Raw genomic sequence first — 20,168 nt, 5'->3', positions numbered from 1 at the left:
ATGTGCACGTCGGCTCTCGCTTGTACTCCTGTCCCCATGTCCGGGGTGAGTGAAGTCGACCCAGGCAATGCTGAAGACAGAAGGTAAAAACAGGAAGGGGGAAACATGTTGTATTACTCTCCCCAATCGACAAGTGTCAGGTGTCGATCAGGCCAAGTACTACAATGTAGACTTGGCGAAGTTGGAAGCATTTTCCTTATATTCAAAAATTTTATCCCTATCACGTTGTAGCACCGTCTCATAATAAGGTGCGAACCCGTCCAATCACCTCCCTAATCGGATCATTTTAGAATTAGTCACAAATTTTCCCGACACGCACGCAGTCAAACCTTTTGACGCCTCGGCCAACGGGTTACCCAGCATAATTACGATCCGCGCCAGCCAGCCAGCCAGCCAGCCACGGTGGTGCGCACCGATCTAATGGTTATGACGCTGCCCCGATCCAGTAGCCAGTGAGCAGTGGATAACAAAGCGCAGGAAAAAAAGTGCTACAGCTTCATATGGCCAGCAGTTGGGCGAAAAAAAAACTCCATCATCTAAACACCGGGGGTACTTGGATTCCTCCCGGAGCGATAATTATAGCCACTGGAAGCGCCAAAGGCGCACGCGCACTTCATTTGCTACCCGAAGAACCATCATTAGGGAAAAACTTCTTCTAAAACACAGAAAGGGAAGACGAAGACGTTGGGGTTAGAATAAAGCCGCCAAAAAATTGGAAAGGGTTTCTCAGATTGGCTATTCCTACCCAGTGTAGAATTGGTTAGAAGCTGAAGAAATTATTTTTATTTTTAATAAAACTCCTTCTATTATAGTTCTTAAATACTACTTTCATGAAGAAAATAAGGTTAGTTTTGTAAACTGTCACATGAGACCAAACACTACCTTCTGAGCAACCCTTCAATCGTCACCTCACGACCAGCACGTGTTGGTGCGGCGAAACCGTGAAAATCGTTACGCCTCAACCCGAGCCTCATTATTTCGGTCGCCAGTCGAGGACCTCACTCCCCAAAGGAAACATCTTCCATCGCCGTCAGAATAATCCAACACGAGTTAAAAAAAAACAACCGGCCCTCAAAACTATCGAACAACTAAACGTTACCCATCGACAGGACGCACCGCATGACCCACGACGATCAGCCGAGGCGGCGAGCTCTCCCAGCAAACCTCCGATCCGGGAGCCAAATAATTTAATAATAGTTAATAAACCCTTCCCACCTCCTCTCACGGGCACAACCCCCTCGATGGGCACGGGGGCACACCAACTGTTGAATCGGTGGCGGTCAGCCTGCCACCGCTACAGGGAAAGCGTACGCATACGCTCGACCATCCGTCGCCACCGAGCTGCTGATGATGCTCGATGTTCTATTATTAATCATCGGGAGAATTATATAATCATTACCCGGCCAGTGGCGGGTTCGGTCGGGTTCCGTTTCCGTCCGTTTGGTACAGTGCGGTCACGAGAAGCGCCCGGGTCATGGAAGGTGACTAATGAAGAGGAACGCTCCAAAGTCACCGTAAGCGAACGAGACCAAAAACAACTCGAGGGAAAAAGATCAACGCCGCCGTCGTCGTCTTTCGGCGAAAATCATCAAAAGTGTGTACGCAACGTGGTCAGCACATGTGCCGCGGTACTGTTGGTTGGAGGGTGCTCGGCCTCAGCCCACGCCAAGCCGGCATGAATGGCGCGAGAAGAAGGGAAGGAGCGAGCGAGAAGGTTTGTAATGATCGATTAAGCTAAGCGAGAAGAAATTGGCGGACCACATTGAAGGGATTTCATTCTTAGCCTTATGCTCCACGCCTCGAAGAAATTTGAATCGCGGACGATTCATTCATGAGTTCACTAGCCTGGGATGGTGTTAATTTGGTCCATTGAACGGTTTCTAGTTTTGCTAGAACGGTATAGTTACATCCGCTATCTTGAATATTCTTATAAAAATATTATTGAAGAGCTTAAACGTTCCTCAGACTCTTGGCTGAAGACTTAACCTTTGTAGCTCGAACCTTTGGAGTCGATGGAATTGTCATCGTACAGCACTTCAAACTCTTTTTTTCCTTGTTTTACATTTTTTGAGCTGCAAACTTAAAGCTTAAGTTTCATAGATCAAGAGCCTCAAACCTCTGTCACAAACCAGTCCCGCTAGGAGACAATGCAGTTCTAATGATGTCCCAATACACAACTAATCTCCACCATAAGCGCGATAGTCAGCCTCCCCCCCTGGACAGGTTCGTCCGAACCTGGCCATCCATAAAACCGGACCAAACCTGCTCCGACCCCGGTCAGTACCACACCATACTATCAATCTGCATAACTTGCCAATCTGCATTTGGTTCGCGATTGCAGTAAAACATTTCCCGCCGAATGTTGATGACAGTGCCGCCCTAATGGCCGATAAGACCGGGCCGGCCAGTTAGTTGTCCAGTGCCAAATTTCACATTCGCTTCACGCCACCACTAGCGCGCTCGGGACGATACGCCTTCGGGAAGAGGAAAAAGAAGCACCACGCCCCACCCTCTCGCGCGCCTTTGGGACCCGCTCTAAAACCCCTGCACCGAAGAAGAAAGCAAATGGCTGGAGGACACAGGGAGGTCTTTTCTGGGCGCACCCCCCGGGTTAGATTTTTCTGGCGCATAGTAGTTTGATTTGAAAGTAGTTTCGTATCCCCTGGCCTGAGCAGAAGTGCATTGACCTCGATAGCGCGTGGTTTTCGCCAAGACCACAGACACTGGCGGGACCTTCCCCCGCCTTCCGCAGGTATCAGGCGTCCCGTCACACACCGTACGGGATCCGGATTAACTATGTTTTTATTTTTCAGTTCGCCTATTTCTGTGTGCGAATTTTCGACATTTGCCATTTTTTGGTTCTACTTCTTCCTCCTGCCCCAAACCCGCGGTATCTTTTCGGCATTTTTTTATTTTCTCCCGGGTGGTGCCATTTCGGGCCTCAGTTGTTTGCATTTTGCTTTCGCGTTCGCGACCAGCAGGCAGTTGGAATCATTTCGCAAAATCTAAATCTACCCCCACGGAAGAGTGCAAGCGTCGTTTTTGGTGGATTTTTTACGGGCTCCTCCCCGGGACTTTGACGAGGATGGGACTGAGGGACCCTATCCCGCGAAGATGGGTGTCCCGGCGCAGCGGATAGCGCGGCATCTTATGGGTCGCGAATCCCCACAACGTCGTCCCGTATTTGCGAGGTACCGCTATGATTATAATTTATCGCTTTCGATTAGACCCTTGCCGATTGGGCGACTGCAGCCTTAGCAAAAGGACTGCTCAGCCTGCTCGTCGGCGAGCATCCAGCATCGGGCCAGCAGGTAGAAACGCAAATACCGAGCGGGTGTTTTACTGCATGCAAACACGCCGATTCCGGGAAAAAAAGCTAGAGGTTTAGAGGCAAACCCGCAAATTTAATCAATAATCTTGGACGTTTTCTTGTCGGTGATGCTATTGGGTGTTCTTCAGAGAAATTCAAATGTACAGTAAGATGCTAGCAGAAAATCTAAGACGCGTATTTCTTGAGCCTGTTTGATAGGGCCTTTGCAGCAGATGAACCTGTATACGAATATTGTGAAGTCCAGAAACAACTGAATAGATTGTGCTCTACTACAGTACACTCTTCCTACAAGTCAGTATGGAGATATCCCCAAAATTAATCTAATAGACAGTTCATTATGATTGATAGCTAATCCTAAGGGAAGAAAGTAAATTAAAGAAACAGGAACATTGATTCCAAAAAAACAATCCAAGCTCATAATGTTTATCTAAGCCCACCAAGACTTCTTTATTACACATCTTTTGTTATCTAGCGCCACATCCCAACCTGCTCTATCTCGTTAACGTATCCTGCTAATTGCCGCTGACAACGGTGTGAAACCCGGGGCCAGATATAAAAACCGCAGCCACAACAAAGAGAAGCCTAATTTGCAGCAGGTCGTGTGCAGTTTTCAGATCAACCCGTTCAGGATAATGTCCCGGAACACCTCTCTCTTTATATCCTTTCAGATTTTTTTCTTTCTTCTACCTATTATTGGCCCACCCGGCCTTTTGATTAGCCCTAAGAATTATCCTTTCCTAACATGCGCCAGTACAATGTGGAACAGTGCCAGTAGGTCATTGTTACCTTCGATTAAGGATCGATCCCGGTTAACCAGGCATCGGGAACCGGGATTGAGAAGCAAAAAAGCATCCCCTAAACCAGAGCACAACAATACTGTGGCCCGTGTCGCCGTCCGTAAGAGGAGACGGGTTTGACTTTTCTTTCTCTGCACACCTTTACTGCCCGAGCCCGAGATTTTGCCCTCGAACTGCTTGATCGATATTGACGGGAATGATCGGTATCGGTGCAGAACTGCCGATACGTGGTGTAGTATGACGGGAACGGATATCGGCAAACCCCTTTTTCCCGGGCAACAATGGAAGAGGGAACGGATTAGAAAGAGGGAAAGCGCACCGCAAACCACAACAGCGGGCGCATTGTTGCTGATTTTCATAACATTTTTAATAATTTGACAATCAACGTAACAAATGTGGCGAGTGTTCAATCGCGTGGCACTCGCGCCCAACACCGGGCCCTTTGATACACTTTACTATCGGTAAGGAAGTGTTGGCACGTGTACTGGAGCTGTGTCCTTTGCCTGCCGGTGACTCTTTCCAAAGGGATTGAACCTCAAGCTGTACCGTAAGAAATTCCTGATGATGAGTATTCGTACAATCAACTCTTGTTTTCGTTTCCTTCATCAGCGTGCAGATCTTCCAACGAAAAAAATCCCCCCATACAAGAGGCACTCAACGGGCGTACTCTCATTACAAAACAAACGCTCTTTACCACGCTCCTCGTATATGGCTGAGTGAAGCCACCAACACCGCGAGCAACGCGAGAACCAATGGTCAAAAATTTGCATAAATTTGTCTACGAGCTATTGACAAATCGACCAAACGCAAACACACGCCCCGGAGTGCTGCTGTGTTGAAGTTTGCTGCTATCGCCACCGAGACCCGAAATCCGTTCGTGAGACATCAGGTAGGTGGAAGATGATATCCGCGAGGCGAGATTTTAAAAGCCACTCATCCTCCTAGACCTAGAGTTGGAATGTTATGATGCGTGGGTCGGAGCGATCTGAACCTCGCGATGGCCTAAGACCTCTCGTACACCAACAGATGCTACCAGCTAGGGCGAACCTGATGCTGGACGACCTGAGATCGAGAAGTAACGTTGACGCTCATTAGTCTTCCCGGCACGGTAGACCCAAGCGAATCGTTTCCTGTCTGCGAAGGATGCACGTTCGCACGTTCCTCCCACGATCCTCGACTTGCTTCGTGAACCTGATCGTCCCAAAAAAGGGAAAGGAAGAAAACACCAAACTCCGATCGAGTGTCTCATTTCACCTACTACCTCACTCAACCTAGGCGATCGGAGATTAGTTCCTTCCTAATCTCGTTATTGTGCTGCCCGGGAGGAAAAAAAAGGGCGCGGGAAGAACAGCGCTCAGGTGGAACGAGTGTTGTGCAACAATGGCGAACCTTCCGGAGGCAGTCGAAGGAAGGTCGTCCTGTTTCCCACAGGCGCACGGCCCAATCTTTTGGACGGAGATTTTGCAGCGAGCAAGTGAATGGGAAAACCGAGAGCAATCCATTTAGGAAATCATCCGGCACACAAAACTTTGATCCTGTTTGAAAGTGAAATGTGAAGCTCTTAAGAATGTAGTAGAGAAAGTTGGAGAAATGCAATTGGTTCGATCTAAAGTTAAGACGACAGAGCTTTGTGTCTTCATGTGAGATCGAAGCTTCATGGAATGAACCGGATTGAAGCTCTACTGTAATAACTCTTATGAGCACAAAACAGCCGGCGAAAAACTGAAGACTTCATGGCCCAAAATCTATCATGTTATGCCCAGATGCGCCACGCCATCATTAACTTTTCCACACCTCCTCCACCCAGAAAAAACCACCCCACACAAACGGGTTTGCACAGCTCGTGTGCACCTGCCTTCGGTATGCAACACTCGCGCACTGGAGCGGCGCAACAACGGCAAGTCCAAACGGCAACTGGCCCGTCCCAAAAACCAGTTCCAACTCGATCAGGCCACGATCGCCAAATCACGATACGGCGACGCTCATAAGCGTTTAATTAAAACATTCTACCACCGAAACCGCTTCGCGGCAGCATTCCCGCGGCCACCGAAAAAAAACTGCCGTTCGACACCCCATTTCGATGGGATCTTTATTAATTCACTTAATGCGAAGCATGCGTAACGAAAGCCGAACGGGGCAGAATTCGCAAACCGCAGCAAGCCACTTTTAAATTCTTTTCTGCCTTCTGCTCCGGTGCTTGTTCGTTCGAACGCGATCAAACTTTCTTTCCTGCTGCACAGGCAGTGGCCCTCGAGGCTGATGCTGCTGCTACTTCTGTTCCTCTGTTCGTTCGGTCGTTCGCTATGCCCGCTCGAGCTTCGGGTGCAATTGAAGTGCATTTCCCGTGAATTTCGACGCAATATTTCCTTGCGTCCACGGGATCACCGGGACCGTCGATGCGTTTAATCTTCGCCCACGGTGTAACGAGATCGGGCCGGGCCTAGGCCTAGGCGCGGTAACATCCTTCAGAGTTTTCTCCGATATCCGATAAATGTTCGCCGAGGATCGGGACCGATCGCGCATCCCGGAAACACCTTACCTTGATGAAGATGATGGCTCTCCGGGGGTTGAGCAAGCCGGGCTCGAAGGAAATGTATTGCTACCGCAGGCTGGAGGATGTGGCATCGTGGGAAATCGTAGCAAGTACAGCCATTCCTTGCCAGTGATATTATTAATGATATCGAGCACGGTACAGGAGGGCGAAATTTACATCTGCTTGAGGAAAATGGAACCGTGAACAGGAAATTCGTGCGAGACATTCAGAAGAGCAGGAGAGAGAGAGAGATAAGCTTGGAGGGCTTAGGCAATAAGGGGTCTCACAGTGGTTTCAATATTAAAAGTTGCCATAAAACTTCCAAAAATCCACTTTTCTGGATAAATTCATCCAGATCTATCCATACCTATGTTATCCTGAAGGTAATAGCGATAAGATCCGACATTCGCTCAAAATCGCTATGACTCTACTTACGATTAATGTTGCTATAAAATATGCAATAAGCCTCGATTATATCAATATAATTCGGATGTAAATAATTTGCTATAATAACATCAGCATCACAAAACAGAAGCATTTGAAGTCCTTCAGAAATCATGAGGAAGGGACAAGCTCACAATTAATTACTTATAAACACAATCCTCTCAATTGCTCGCTATAAACCTTTCGTCGTCCCTATTTCAAGTTCTGCTTGAAGCACCAGGTGGATCAAGTTACACCATGCGTGTGGTAGTGGTGGTCACATGCAAATGATGCAACCGATCGCAACGTCGCTGATGGATCGTTGCCTTCCACCGATCAGCTAGTGCAGATTCTTGCCATCTCCAACGCTCCGATTGACCTGAGCATGGCTGCGCCTGACCATACCTTCACGGTGTACCTTCGGATCGAAGCAACAAAAAAAACCGCCCAAGAACATCAGCACAAAAACTGTGCTAACATAATGCACACAGCCAAGGGCCACCGAAGCAACCAACCAAGCAAAAAAACCTGGAAGCATCTCTCTCAACACGATTGTCCATGCGCGCACGGGCACACGGCACGATCCAGATTCGATCGCCACGACGGTTTCGGGCTCTCGACATGCTCCCGTTGCCTACTTCTGCCAGGCGACCGGTTTTTTTGGTCCTTTTTTTGGTGCCGTCCGCTTGCGTTTTTCGGACTCGTTTTTTCCATCATCGCTCGTTGATGGCAGTGGGAATGGCTGGTGGTGGTGGTGAGGTTTTATGGCTAAGGCTTCACGCCAGGACGATGATGCAAAAATTCCAGCAGCAAATTTGAAGGGCTCAACAGAATGGAAGGACTGGACTGGATAGAACTGTGTGTGTGCTTGTGTGTGTGTGTGTGTGAGCACAAAAGGCCTGGGCCACAAAAAAAACGTGGGAAAATCAGTTTCTAAACGGCGCAGAACCCGAACAATTGGAACCAGTCGAGAAGGGAACCCGTATGGGCAGAAGTAAGTAGTCGGGCTGGCAGCACAACCGTCCGCAGGTAGATAGCGCACCCGTGGCAGCAGAGGGACCCTTGCCTTTTCTTTGTACTTCACTTCGCCTTCTCGCCGTGCGTCAGGACGCTTGGCCGGGTCCCGCCGATCGGATTCTGCACCGCTGCTCTGAGCATCCTTTGAAGAACCAATTTGATTATGTTATTACGGTTGTGTTGAGCCTAGGCACCTTAGCCGTGGATCTGGCCAGTGCATGTAGGAGATGTACGAATTGATTGCAGTAGGATGAAACTCTGATGAAGCTCGAAGATCATCTTACGCCATCGTGATGCGGGCATATCTTCTGGCTGGAGCTCGCTACCAATTCTGCAATCCCAACAAATCTCCGTTACCACTGCCAGATGATCGATCGGCCGAACAACGCCTGCCAAGAAAAAACGTCGGTTGGCGACCTTTCTGACCCCCAAAACGTATCGTCCCCTTGCGAGTTCCAGCAACATCAGCAACGATCCCAACGACGTTGCAGCATCTTCCCTTTTGGAAATCAACCTATTCTTAGAAAGCGTGCGTCCCGAGTTCCTTCTCCGAGATCTATCGCAAACCCTCCTCGCTCGCCATTAAGTTCCTAGCGCCCGGTGCAGTTTTTCGCTCGGACGGACGAACGGCGGCTGAATGGTCATAATTTGCAAATTTCGACCGCGTCCCGAGAATCCCTCGCCGGGGACGATCCACGTAATCATACGTCTGTCAGTCGTCCTGGGTGTTTGCTTTGCATACGGCCATTACACCCCGCCAGACCCTTCTGATCGTCCTCGGAGGGTTAGTGCCATTTAGAGGCATCATCGTTCGGTTACGACTGTTGTGCAAATTTTGATGCTCAACACGAACGATGAAGATTTTGCAAAAATGTTTCTAGCTTAGCCTAGAAAGAGGATTGGAAAGCGATAATTTATGTTGCAGCATTTATCCTCCCAATTAATGATCCAGTGAGCTGAAATCTAGACGAACGGGGAGATTCGTTCGATTGGAATTAGGCCATCAGAATATTAAATATAAGTCCTTATGTTCGATAAAGCACCAAGATATTTTGTTCTTTTATTAGCCTTGTATTTTCTCCTGGAACAAAACCTAAAATCCCGCTAAAGGGCACACAACAACTAGCAGTTCAAAAAAAAAATGCCCTCCCATCCGTACGATCGGCGCGTGCTATCGATCGGTTAACTTGTGGAAGGGCTCGTCCAACCGACTGTTGACGGTTTTTTAAAGGTTTGTCTGATTTTTTTGTCCACTTTCATCGAGATCCTAGCAGCCTTTTTTTTGCTGTCACTTTCCTTCAAATCATCGCACGAGCTGCAACCAAAAATGGACATGAAAAAAAAAGTATTCTTTCGCTCTCTCTCTCTCTCTCCGAACAGTGGTCGATGCACTTTTTTAGTTGAGACTCCTTTTTTTTGCTCTGGTGCTTGCTGGTGATTTACAAAGTGTTTGGCATCCTTTTTTGTTTGTGGTGGGTTATTCAAAAAAGCGCTTTTACTTTTTTATTGGAGGCTTAACTGCGACTGCATCATTACAGTGCTGCTGCAAAGGACTTTTTTTGTTGTTGTCGTGCTTTCAATGCAATGTTTTCATCAACAAGTGCCTGCGTAACAAGGTGTAAAGGGAATTGAAGGGACGGTTTTTGTAGAGGATTGGTTTGAACAGGTTGATTATTTTATAAAAAAGGGAACTATTTTATTAAGCTAACGACACGATAGATTTTTTGATAATTCGGTGTAACAAAGAGCTAGGGCATAATAAAAATTAGGAGAATAATCGCTAAATTGTCTCCTAGCTTTCAAGTCAGCCAAAAAATAGGTTTAATGTTGGGGTCAAATCTTGAATTTATCTTAATTTCTTGCTGAATTTTTAATTCATGAATTTCAGTATAAATTCTTAACTTAGAACTATTCTCGAAAATGAAGACCAACGTTCAACTCCGGTTACTGCCATAGAAAGGAGACCCGGCCGTTGTATGAGAAGCTACTGAGCAGAGAGCTCCAACGCTCATCTCTTGCAAGTCAGATTGAAGTGAGTTAGAGTCACTCAGTCAAGAACTCACACCACAACTCTAGAGAGGAGCTAGCTCATAAGCTTTAGCTGAAAAGAGAATTTTCATTGGTCAAGTTGATACCAAAATACTTAAGGTAACTATCCTTAAGGTTCTTCTTTTTCCTTGGCACTACAACCTTGAAGGGTCTCGACCAGTCATTTCTGACTTTCTGTGACTTTTAATTTTACCCGCAGCAACTCTTCGTACAGGGAGGCGGTCTGGATGGGATTTGAGCCCCGGTCCTACCACGTGAAGACAGGCACCGGTGTCGCGGTGCGGTGACGAGTTAAATCTCTCATATGTAAAGCTTACTCAGAGCAGTGTTTTGATTCTGTTTTCCGAATTGTAATATGTACCTATAGTAAATTTGATATGAGTTCTGCTGATCCTGATATCCTGCGCTTCTGTTCCTAGTTCTATAAGTTCAAGACATCTTGCCATAGCATTTCTAATTTTCTAGACTCTCCTAAAATTTATCCTTTACCCTGCCCTGAAGATCTAGTCCTGAGGAGCTAGTCTGCCTGATATGTAAGCTTGTGACACGACACTTCTTGCGAGCAAGTGCTTGTCAGCTGGCTCATAGGTTCCGTGAGTCTTCACCGTAATATTTTGGCTATGCTCGGGGCTTATAAATTTAGCCTACCCCTTTCTAAATCCAGATTAATTCTTGTTTCTATCTCAACCAACAGGATGTTTTTCAACCCCGCTTTATAGGTAACGTTGTGAAAATAAGCTCTTGAGTCACACGAAAAAATCACACCTTGGCCCATTAGACTCCCAGCCTGCTGCACGCATGACGCAACTGAAAACTGGTAACGGCATTGCAAAAGCAACACAACGGTCACGTCCTACCAGATGTGACCCCCAGAGAGATCCGCCAAAGATTGTTTCCCTTTTTTTTTTTTGGTTGGATAACGGATATAGCAACATACGCACGGAAAAAAGGTACAAAATGACATGTACCACATCCGATAACCTCTGGACGCATACATTCGCGTCAATCGGCCACCAAATTGGACTCACTTTCCCAGGCATGACACTCACTTACGTTCGAAGTGTACACAAAGCAACGAAATTTGTCAGCGAATTTTGCTCGCTGCACCTCGGTTTCGGCTGGAACGTCATAACATCGATAGAAGGATTTAAAAATTTGATTTATGCTTTCTTTGCCTCCTGGTTGTGAGCATACGAATGAAACACAACTATTATTGCCATAATGCCATATAACCAGAGGGTACAACGCCGTATTTTTTCACTAATTTACACATTAGCTAACTAATTCTTTTTTTTTGTTTTATTCGTGTTATTTGCTCGTACCAGAAGGAAAAAAGAGACCACTTCAGCAGCAAAGCACAATTCTGTAAACCGTTGCACTTAGCACCCCGAAAAAGACACAAAAAATCGTCAACGTAAATCGGTGTCCACATGCAAAAAAAAGCCAAAGCAAAAAAATGGGGAGCATGCCAAAACAAGAAACCAAACGAAACCAGACAAAAAGAAGGAAAAACACCCAAAGACGCAGTGGAGGTACAATTTAATTCATAATGTAACACAACTTAACGCACCCAGTGCTGGCAACAGTGGACCAGTGTTCGGGAAGGGAACCGATGAGGCCAGCAGAACGACACGTCCCTGGCCGTTCATTCACACATTTCCTGTCGCGGCGTTTGTGCGTGTGTGTTGGCGGGAGGGGGGGGGGGGTTGGTTATCTTTCCTCCCGAGGTTAAGGAAACCAAGTATTGCACTCTGGTCTAGAACGTGTGCATGAGCCAGTGTGGGTGGAATGGATTGTTTTGGTAGTGCGGCAGGAGAGTCAGGTGGTCGTGTCTGTCACGGTAAACAACTAAACTACCGAGGCCGGATCTATCGTGCGGTGGTTTGGCCGACAGGAAGGCGTTAAAGGCAAACAATAAACACCGCGCGGTCGGAAAAGTGTGCCTGGGAGTGTGTTAAATAACGGTTCAGATGGCTTCAATGAAGTTGGAAGTCAATTTTAAACTAGAATAGAATAAAGTAATTGTTGAGCAATTAACGTAGTTTGTAGGAAAAAAAAGTATTTTGTGGAAGGCCCGAAACGTTGAAGAGATTGATGGAATTAATTTTATATTTTTGTTATAATACATATAATACATATTAATATTATTTAAGTCTTCACAGGCCAGGACCGGGGATCGAATCCCATCCGAATAATTGCCCATAAGTGAGGAATGACTATCCAACTGCGAGTGATCAATTAGTCTAATAAGCCAGAAATGAGTTATGTAAAACGTTGATAAACCAAGAAGAAGAAGAAGTTTAATTAATTGAGCCTAAAACATATTAAGAATTGCTCTAAAACCAATAAATAATTTTAGTCAGTTTCTAATTTTCTTTATTAATTTATTTTTGTATTCAATTGTGTTTTAAATCTGTTATCTATAATTATGTTTTAGGATACTTTTTCCTTTAAAGTTTTCTTAACAATATTTCATAAAAAACAGGAGTTAAAAGGATTTTTTTTCCTTGCGGCCGCTAGGGATCTCCCTTCACCGACAACCGTGTGCTTTGCTTTACACTAATTGATTCGCATTCATTTCGATGCTCGAATCGATACACCTTGAATCGGTGTGTTTGGTTGTTTTGTCCTTTTTTTTAACTCTTGTTACTTGCAGCGGTTCGGTTTGATTGTAAATCATTTTCTCGTTTTCGCTGACACTGACGGAACGCCGGTCTGCTTTCCGATGCATTTTCCTGTCGGCCTGTCGCAGCATTTTTTCTTTCTGTGTTACACATTTACACTGGTCGTCAAATTGCGAGTCAATGGTCTTGTGGCTTTGTGTTTTGATTTGTACCCCGGGTGTTTTTGTTTTCGTAATTTATTGGCCACCGAGCGAGGTGTGTTTCTTTGTAATTGTTAAGGGCTGCGCGGTTGAACAATTGAAGGTTGGTTTCTTGCGTGTTTCTTGCGGACGTTCGTTTGTAGCTTTTCGATTATTACAAACGGATTGTTAAATGATAATATTTCTTCTATTACTTAATAGTGGTAAGCTATTTAAGCTATTGCAGCCAATGAATTTTAAAACAACGTCCACTTTTTTATAGCCCAAAATTTACCTTTATAGACAATCTTTCCCCTACAACCCCCTATATCGGAAGATCGGAATTCACGCCTGCAAACGACAGCATTCCTTTTTCCCTCTATCTGCCCACCAGAAACAACGCGACAACCCGAAAAAAAAACCGAACACAAAGTTCGATTAGAATAGCGACCGCCATAAGAATGGAGGAAAAAATTGCCTCCAAAAGCCCATTTAACTCGGGCCACCATTAAATTTTCATTTCTATGGCGAAATTTAATAACCCTTCCGAGCTGCGTTTGGACCTGGTGGACCCTGCTGGGAGGTTGGCGGAACAGGCGGGTGGGCACACGTCAAAGCCAAGCGCCATCTTTCTTCGGGTCCTTTTGGGAAAGTGAAATTAGGGAAGAAAAGAAAAAATGTAAATCGAAGGGGTAGCGTCGGCGGTAGAGCATTTAGTGCATGGCAAGCAAAAGAAAAAAAGGAAGCAAAAGAAGCAAAAAAAGCCTAAATTAATCTCCAAAAAATGTAATCAGTTTTCTTCCGCCGGCCCGCTTTCCTTGTCCCTTGTCCAGCATCACATCAGACAACGAAACCCCTTCCCCGCACCGCTCTTTTCTCTCTCTCTCTCTATCGGTGTTAAACTTTTCCTCCCCCACGCAACACACACACAGACAGCGATAGAAACCTCGAAAGAATTTTCCGTCCCTTTATTCCGTTTTTCTTCCGAAAAAGGATGCTCGTGGCTAGCAACAACAATCTCGAGGTACAGGCGAAAAAAAACGCGGAAAAACCAACCCATCGCGAGGAAAACCGGACTCATCATCAGCTTCGGGTCGTGGATCGCTCGACGGGGCACCGGGAAAAACGGAAAGACCACAGTTGATCAACGACAGAAATTCGACCAGCCCCGGTTCTCGGTGCTGGAAAAGAGGGGTTGGAAAACGGGCACAGCGAGGAAAACGGGCTCTAAGATGCAAACGATTGGTGGATAGAAAGATGAAGGATGCAAATAAGGGAAGGAAAAAAGAAAAAAAGCATCTCCGGGCAGCAACAAAAAAAAAAGGAAGGAAAACCAACACCACGCGAACTGTTAACGAATTAAAAGCAACAAACGCGAACTGAAAAAGAAAATCGAAAAAAAAGAAAAAAACACACACACACACCTTTTCCTTCCTCGTTGCAAGAAAACTTCATTTCCCACCTCCCCTCCCCTTGGGCCGGCGAAAAAAAGGGGTGTTCGGTTCTATTGCTTCACTTCTTCGATCAGCCCACAGAGCTAGAAGTTGCTATTACTCTGTTTTTTTTTTCTCCTCAACCAAAGAAAAACTGAGTGGAAGGGGAAGCGAAAAAATTAAAATCTTTAAAAAAGACTCGCCCAGCAACACTCACTCTTGGTGGTGGCCAAAAGGAAAAAGGGTTCGGGCAGGCCGGCGACCGAAAGCGGGGAAAAGCGAGATGGAAAATGTAAAATTGCGGATCGAAAAAAACAACTCGCACGCACTGCTCGCGACGACGCAGAATTATGCGTAAATTTTTCGCTTACGCACAGCCTCTTCCTTTCCGATGGGTCTTTACAATCCTTTATTTCTTTCCATCTCTTTCCCTCTTTCTTGACAACATTCTAATTTTTCTTTTAAAAAACCCCGTTTCGTAAAATCGATTATGTGGAAGGGGGAAAATTAAAACTCGCCCCCAGAACCGTTACCGACGTTGGGAGGAGACAAAAACCCATTCCTTCTCCTTCCAGCAAGCGAAGCAGGTATTTTCTTGAGCGTCCGGGAAAATCGCCTTTTTCCGATTGCGTAGCGACGTGAATTGATCGCTTTTCGATCAATGTTAGCGGCGAAACATCGTCGATATGATAATTAGGATTGTTTGCTTTTTTATTTTAAATGAATTCAGAGTACATGATAAGATAATTCTTTTCCATAAAATAAATAGCGAAAAAAAACTGAGCTTTTCCATTTTTCTCTCAAAACAGGCAAATTCCACTCCTTCCTAACAAGACCACTGCCTAAGCGATGTTATTCTTCGATCCAGCAACAAAGCACACTTTTGGTTACTTGGGTCGGTCTTCTCACACTCGCGCCAAAACGAGACAACAGCCGCTCATATTACAGCCGAACCGAGCGCGCTCCCTCTCGCTCTCTCTCTCGCTCACCGTTTGAAACACGTTTGCGGACGATCCTAAAAAAGAGATGCAGACACCGCATGCGACAGTGCGTCCGAACGAGACAGCCAACCTGGTCGTGCGTATGCTCGCTCCCGTTTCCTCTCACTGCAAACGTGCGCTTTTTGTGCGGTTTGGTGAAAAACATCGCAATCGTCGGTCGGTCGGCCTGTCGGCCGAGGCCGAGCATACCGCCGCGCGGACCAGGGCAGACCTCTCGTGAGCATAACAATTTTTTCAGTTTTCATTTCGATGTAATCCAACGGTCGGACCGGTGTGTTTCCGTGCGAGCCCGCTCTCACCTCTCTAGCTCGGTGCGTTGGGAACGCGTTTGTGTTTCTAACATTTTTATCGTGTGCGAGAGTCTCAAACCCGTGTGACGCGTGCTTACCGGGCCCTGCCTGATAAATATTGTGTGTGCGTGTGTATGATTGATTTTTTTTTTGGGTTGGTTTCGGTTCGTTCGGGTTCAGTTCGGTTTGGTTGAGGGCCGCGTTGACTGCACGGCTACTGCGGGCGGTTTGATGAGTTTGAGATTAATTATGTTTTGTGTGTGAATCGGTAAAGTGTGCGACAATTTAGGCTGTCCAGGCCGTGGGGATTTACACTACTGCCCTTTTTTTCCCACGTCCGAGTTGTTGCGGAACGGTTTGATGCAGAAGTGCGTGAATGTAGGTGCGTGAACGTGCGTGACAGTTTTATCTCACAACACAACAGCAAAAAGGAAAAAAAAAAACACTCAACCACACAAATAACATGTTTGAGCGATTTTGACACACATCCACAAACCACCACGCTAAACGTTTCCTTCCGGATAGAAGCTGCGTTTTTGTAGTGAAACCGTTTCACCGTGTGCTTGATCGACGACTGTGTGTCTCTACGCCGCTCTGGCTGTGTGTGAGTGTACAAGTATTTTGGATTTCTGCATCCGAGGAGGCGATTTTTTCGGCGAAAGAAGCAAAACAAAACGTACCCGCGCACACACCGGCACCAACGACGGAAAAGGTAAAGCGCGCCGTCATTTTCTTTTTCTGGTTTTCCGCGTGTTTTTTTTTGTCTTTCCTTTTTTCGGAACAAGTGTTTTACGCTTGCGTGGTATCGTGGAATCACACTCTACGCACACTGTTGTGCATAGTGACAGTTCTCCAAACTCTGTTGTCCCCCGGTCCGTGTTGTCGGTGGAAAAATTGCATCTTTACAGATGTCCACCGGATTTGTTATGTATTACAGTTTCCGCACCAAAGCTCGAAAAACCACACCTCGATCGCACCGTTTTTAAAAACCCGTTTTTCCTCGGGTTGGAAAAATGGAGGAAAAAGTTTTTCCACCCGGTTCCCCCGAAAAAAAAACCATCATTTGACCAAAAAACCCATTCCCAAACGTTCGTTCGCTCGGTATGCCTGCATCGGAAGTGTACCGTGACTGATAATAGGAGAGCGGGTTTTTTTTTCTCGGGGGTCGTTTTCCACCACCCACCACTCCCCAACATCATCACCAGCCGTGGCAGGCAAGCTGCTTTGTTAGTTTGGCAGTTTTTCGTGCACCTCGACCACTTTTTTTTGGGGTTGGACGTTCCTACACGCTCTTTTTTCGGTGCTTATTTCCTGGAGCACCGAGGCCCGGTGGAACAGGAAAATCCCTCCCTACCACTCGCACCCACCCAACCCACCCACCGCAAGTAAAATGCGCGCGCGTGCCCTGCTGCTACGAGACGAGTGGGACTTCTTTTTCTGCAAAGTGTGTGTGTGAGTGTTCGAGGTCTTTTTTATTGGCGTGGGGAACGTTTGAATTTGGGCAAAAAAGGTTGGAAAATTCGTGCCCAAAAGGTGGCTTCTGTCTCACTCTCTCTCTCGGTCTCGCTCTCTCGCTGCTTTTTGCGTACGCATTGATGAGGGAAGGATTTCCACCGCCTGACGTCGATGTCGTCGTCGTTGGCGCGTTTTTTGTTTGGGGTGGTGGTGGTGGTGTTGGTGGGATGTGTCATCGGGTTCCATCAGTTTTTCCAGTCGCCGTTTTTCCCCCGCGAGCGAGATATGATGCGCGCGGCAACCCCCAACATCACACTTGCACCGTCAACCAATTTTCATCCAGTGGCCCCGGAGTAGTTGCGACATCCCAAAAAAATGGGAAAAAGGATTCCGTGTTTTTTTATCTTCTGCCCAGGAACAAGATCGGACACTTGCTATGTACATCGGGAAACTGGGAACCATCCACGAACCAACTTATCTCCCACGTTCACCTTTATGTAGTGAAGGCGAGCAGTAGTTAGTAGGCTCTGCTTTTTAGCACCCCTACACACACCAGGGTGAAGGAAGGGTGTTTTTGAGTGGGGTGGGAAGGGTGATTTTTTTTTCGGTCGGACCGGTTTTTCGCATAGGACGAGACCCGATCAACGCAGTCGCGCGACCGACCGACCGACCGAACCAGAGGCAACTCTCGATAGCTTCCGGAAAGTCAAACTTTGCGGCCCTCAACATACAAAAGCGGGAAAAAAGAGAAAACCACCACCAACCCTCTTCAAAAACCCATTCCCGCGCACCGTCGGACACCAATTTGCCACCCAGCCACAGGGCCAGTCCGCCTGTCTCTCTCCCAGGGAAAATGGAAAAAATGTGCCTCTGCTGTGTGTGTGTGCGTGGAGGTACATTTTAGATTTTTTACAAACTTCACCAGATCTAGCAACCGCCGTAAAAAGGTGTATGAATTTATTGTGCGCGAGAGAGAGAGAGAGGGAAAGAGAGCGTGAGAGCGAGAGAGATGCGAACTTTGCAAGGGATGGCAAGAAACACTTAGGTCGAAAGAACGGTGAGTAAGCTCCGCCAAAGGGTCAGTGGAAAAGGGCGGTTGGTGGGTGGGTTTGGGGTTTGGAAATGAAACCCAAAATTCACGCAACCCACGCGAACGACCCATCTCGCCCGTGTGTTGGATGCGTTGGGGAACGAACGGAATTAGAGGAGAGAAGACCTAGACGAGAAAGAAAGAAAGCATAACCCCCAACACGGGTAGAAATGGTTAAACACGGCCGGAACCTGGTAGAGTGACGTCGTGACATCGCGAGTTTTGTTTTTCTTCTGTCGTGTACGTGCACGCACCGGGCTGTTCTTTGACAATTTCCGATAGCAACATTCACACACACACACACACACACACACACTCTTTTGCTTCCTCCCAAACGTCAATACTGAATGTTCTTCTTCTTCTCTCCTTCTTTCCGTAGAGCTAGAAACGAGGTTTTGTTTTCTTCTGCCATCATAGGAGACTGTGTGGTCAACGTAGACAAGGTCCCGCCAAAAATTCAAACCCCAGTTCCCGGTGGACCACTAGGCAAAAACAAACTTTCGTTCAAGTGAAGCAACGACCGCAAGCGCCTGTGTGTGTATGTGTCTCGCTGTATGTGACATGTGTGCCGTGAAACGTGAAAGAAAGTCTCCGATGCAGCAAGCTTGACAGAGCACCGCTACCATTCAAAACAGGAATATCGACATTGCCGTGCGTGCCAGACAAAAACATTCGAAGTTTGACAGGTCCTCGTCCGTATGTGCATTGTGAGTGTCAAGTAGTGATTTCCGTAGTGTGTGACGCGATCGCGAGTGTGTGTCCTCGGTGAAGTGATCTCTGGGGTTTTTTTTTTTTGAGCAGCGATCCCCTTTGGGCGTCGTGTGCCGCGCGGTTTTGCGACACCACGGACCCACGCAACGGCTCCAAGATTCTCTCGCTACAGCATCCCTATCACCATCATCACCATCCGAACGCCGGTAGCACGCTGGAGGGCAGAACGATCGAGTACCGGCCCGGTGGCGGGCTGGACTACCACAACTCTCCCCTCATGGCGGAGATACCGACCGGTGACTACAGCCACATCCACCGGTCCATCGATCAGCTCCGGTCGATGAACGAACGGGGCGTACTGGGACAGCTTAACGCACTGCAACACGCGGCGGCAGCCGTTGGCAATGGAACCGATCTCCGGTCGGCCCTAGTACACGACTACAAACCTTACATTAGTGATCTGCGGGCGAATGCCGCCAACGATCGGTTGATCGACTACGCTGTCGTCCAAAAGCACCACCACCATCATCAGCAACAGCAGCAGCAGCAGCAACAGCAGCAGCAGCAACAACAGCAACAGCATCAGCAACACCAACAGCAACAACAGCATCCTCACCAGCAGCAGCAACAGCAGCAACATCATCAGCACGGTCCTCCACACCTGCTGGACGATCGGACAGGCAACAACAATAACAACAACAACAACCATGAAACGGATCTGCGAATGGTGGAGGATCACAAGCCTCCCCACTACAGTGCGCCGTCCACACCTCCCACGCCGTTGGCGATCGTCGAGACGCAGATGGCAGAACCTGTGAAGGTAAGGATCCTTGTTTTAGTTTTTGAATTAAAAAAAAAACCCTTTCCCTGATTCTCTTAGCCTAGACAGGATTTGAACCTAAGATATTAGATTTGTTGTTGATCGTCCGCAACGTTACCGAGACCCGCCCTCTAAACCTGCTCCAGCATCTGCGCCCGTTAGCGATTCAATGTACGGCACCCAAACCAAACCTCCAATGCACCAACTTTCGGTCCTCATTAAGATTACTCCAGCGTTAAATTGTGCATCAATTAAAAGAATAGTCCAAGAATGTCTCTCATTCCCCTTTTTTCCCCCCTGTGCGTCCAGTGGCAAAAACAAGTGTTAATGAGCCTTCTTTTTGGGATGAACTAATGGGGGATTCCTTCTAACCGAATAGCAGAAGACGAGCCTGACCAATCTGAACCCTACAACG

General features: G+C 47.1%; 1 protein-coding gene across 2 annotated transcripts in view; it reads left to right on the top strand.

Moving 5' to 3' along the window:
* Nucleotides 1-15,620: 15,620 nt before the first annotated feature.
* LOC118505711 (zinc finger protein squeeze-like) overlaps nt 15,621-20,168 on the top strand; it is a 32,228-nt gene continuing 27,680 nt past the window's right edge. Inside the window, exons 1-2 of one of the 2 annotated variants that reach the window (XM_036041884.1) lie at nt 15,621-15,801; nt 18,640-19,753. In XM_036041884.1, coding sequence (XP_035897777.1) covers nt 19,211-19,753 — 543 coding nt within the window. In that variant the 5' untranslated portion in view covers nt 15,621-15,801; nt 18,640-19,210. Of the gene's footprint in view, nt 15,802-15,951; nt 16,390-18,601; nt 19,754-20,168 lie in introns of those variants that run through there. The other variant, XM_036041883.1, reaches the window with a different exon arrangement.

Source organism: Anopheles stephensi, chromosome 2 (assembly GCF_013141755.1).
Source record: "Anopheles stephensi strain Indian chromosome 2, UCI_ANSTEP_V1.0, whole genome shotgun sequence".
Classification (NCBI taxonomy): domain Eukaryota; kingdom Metazoa; phylum Arthropoda; class Insecta; order Diptera; family Culicidae; genus Anopheles; species Anopheles stephensi.
The sequence above is the reverse complement of the archived record's forward strand: the minus strand, read 5'-3'. Positions and strand labels throughout refer to the sequence as shown.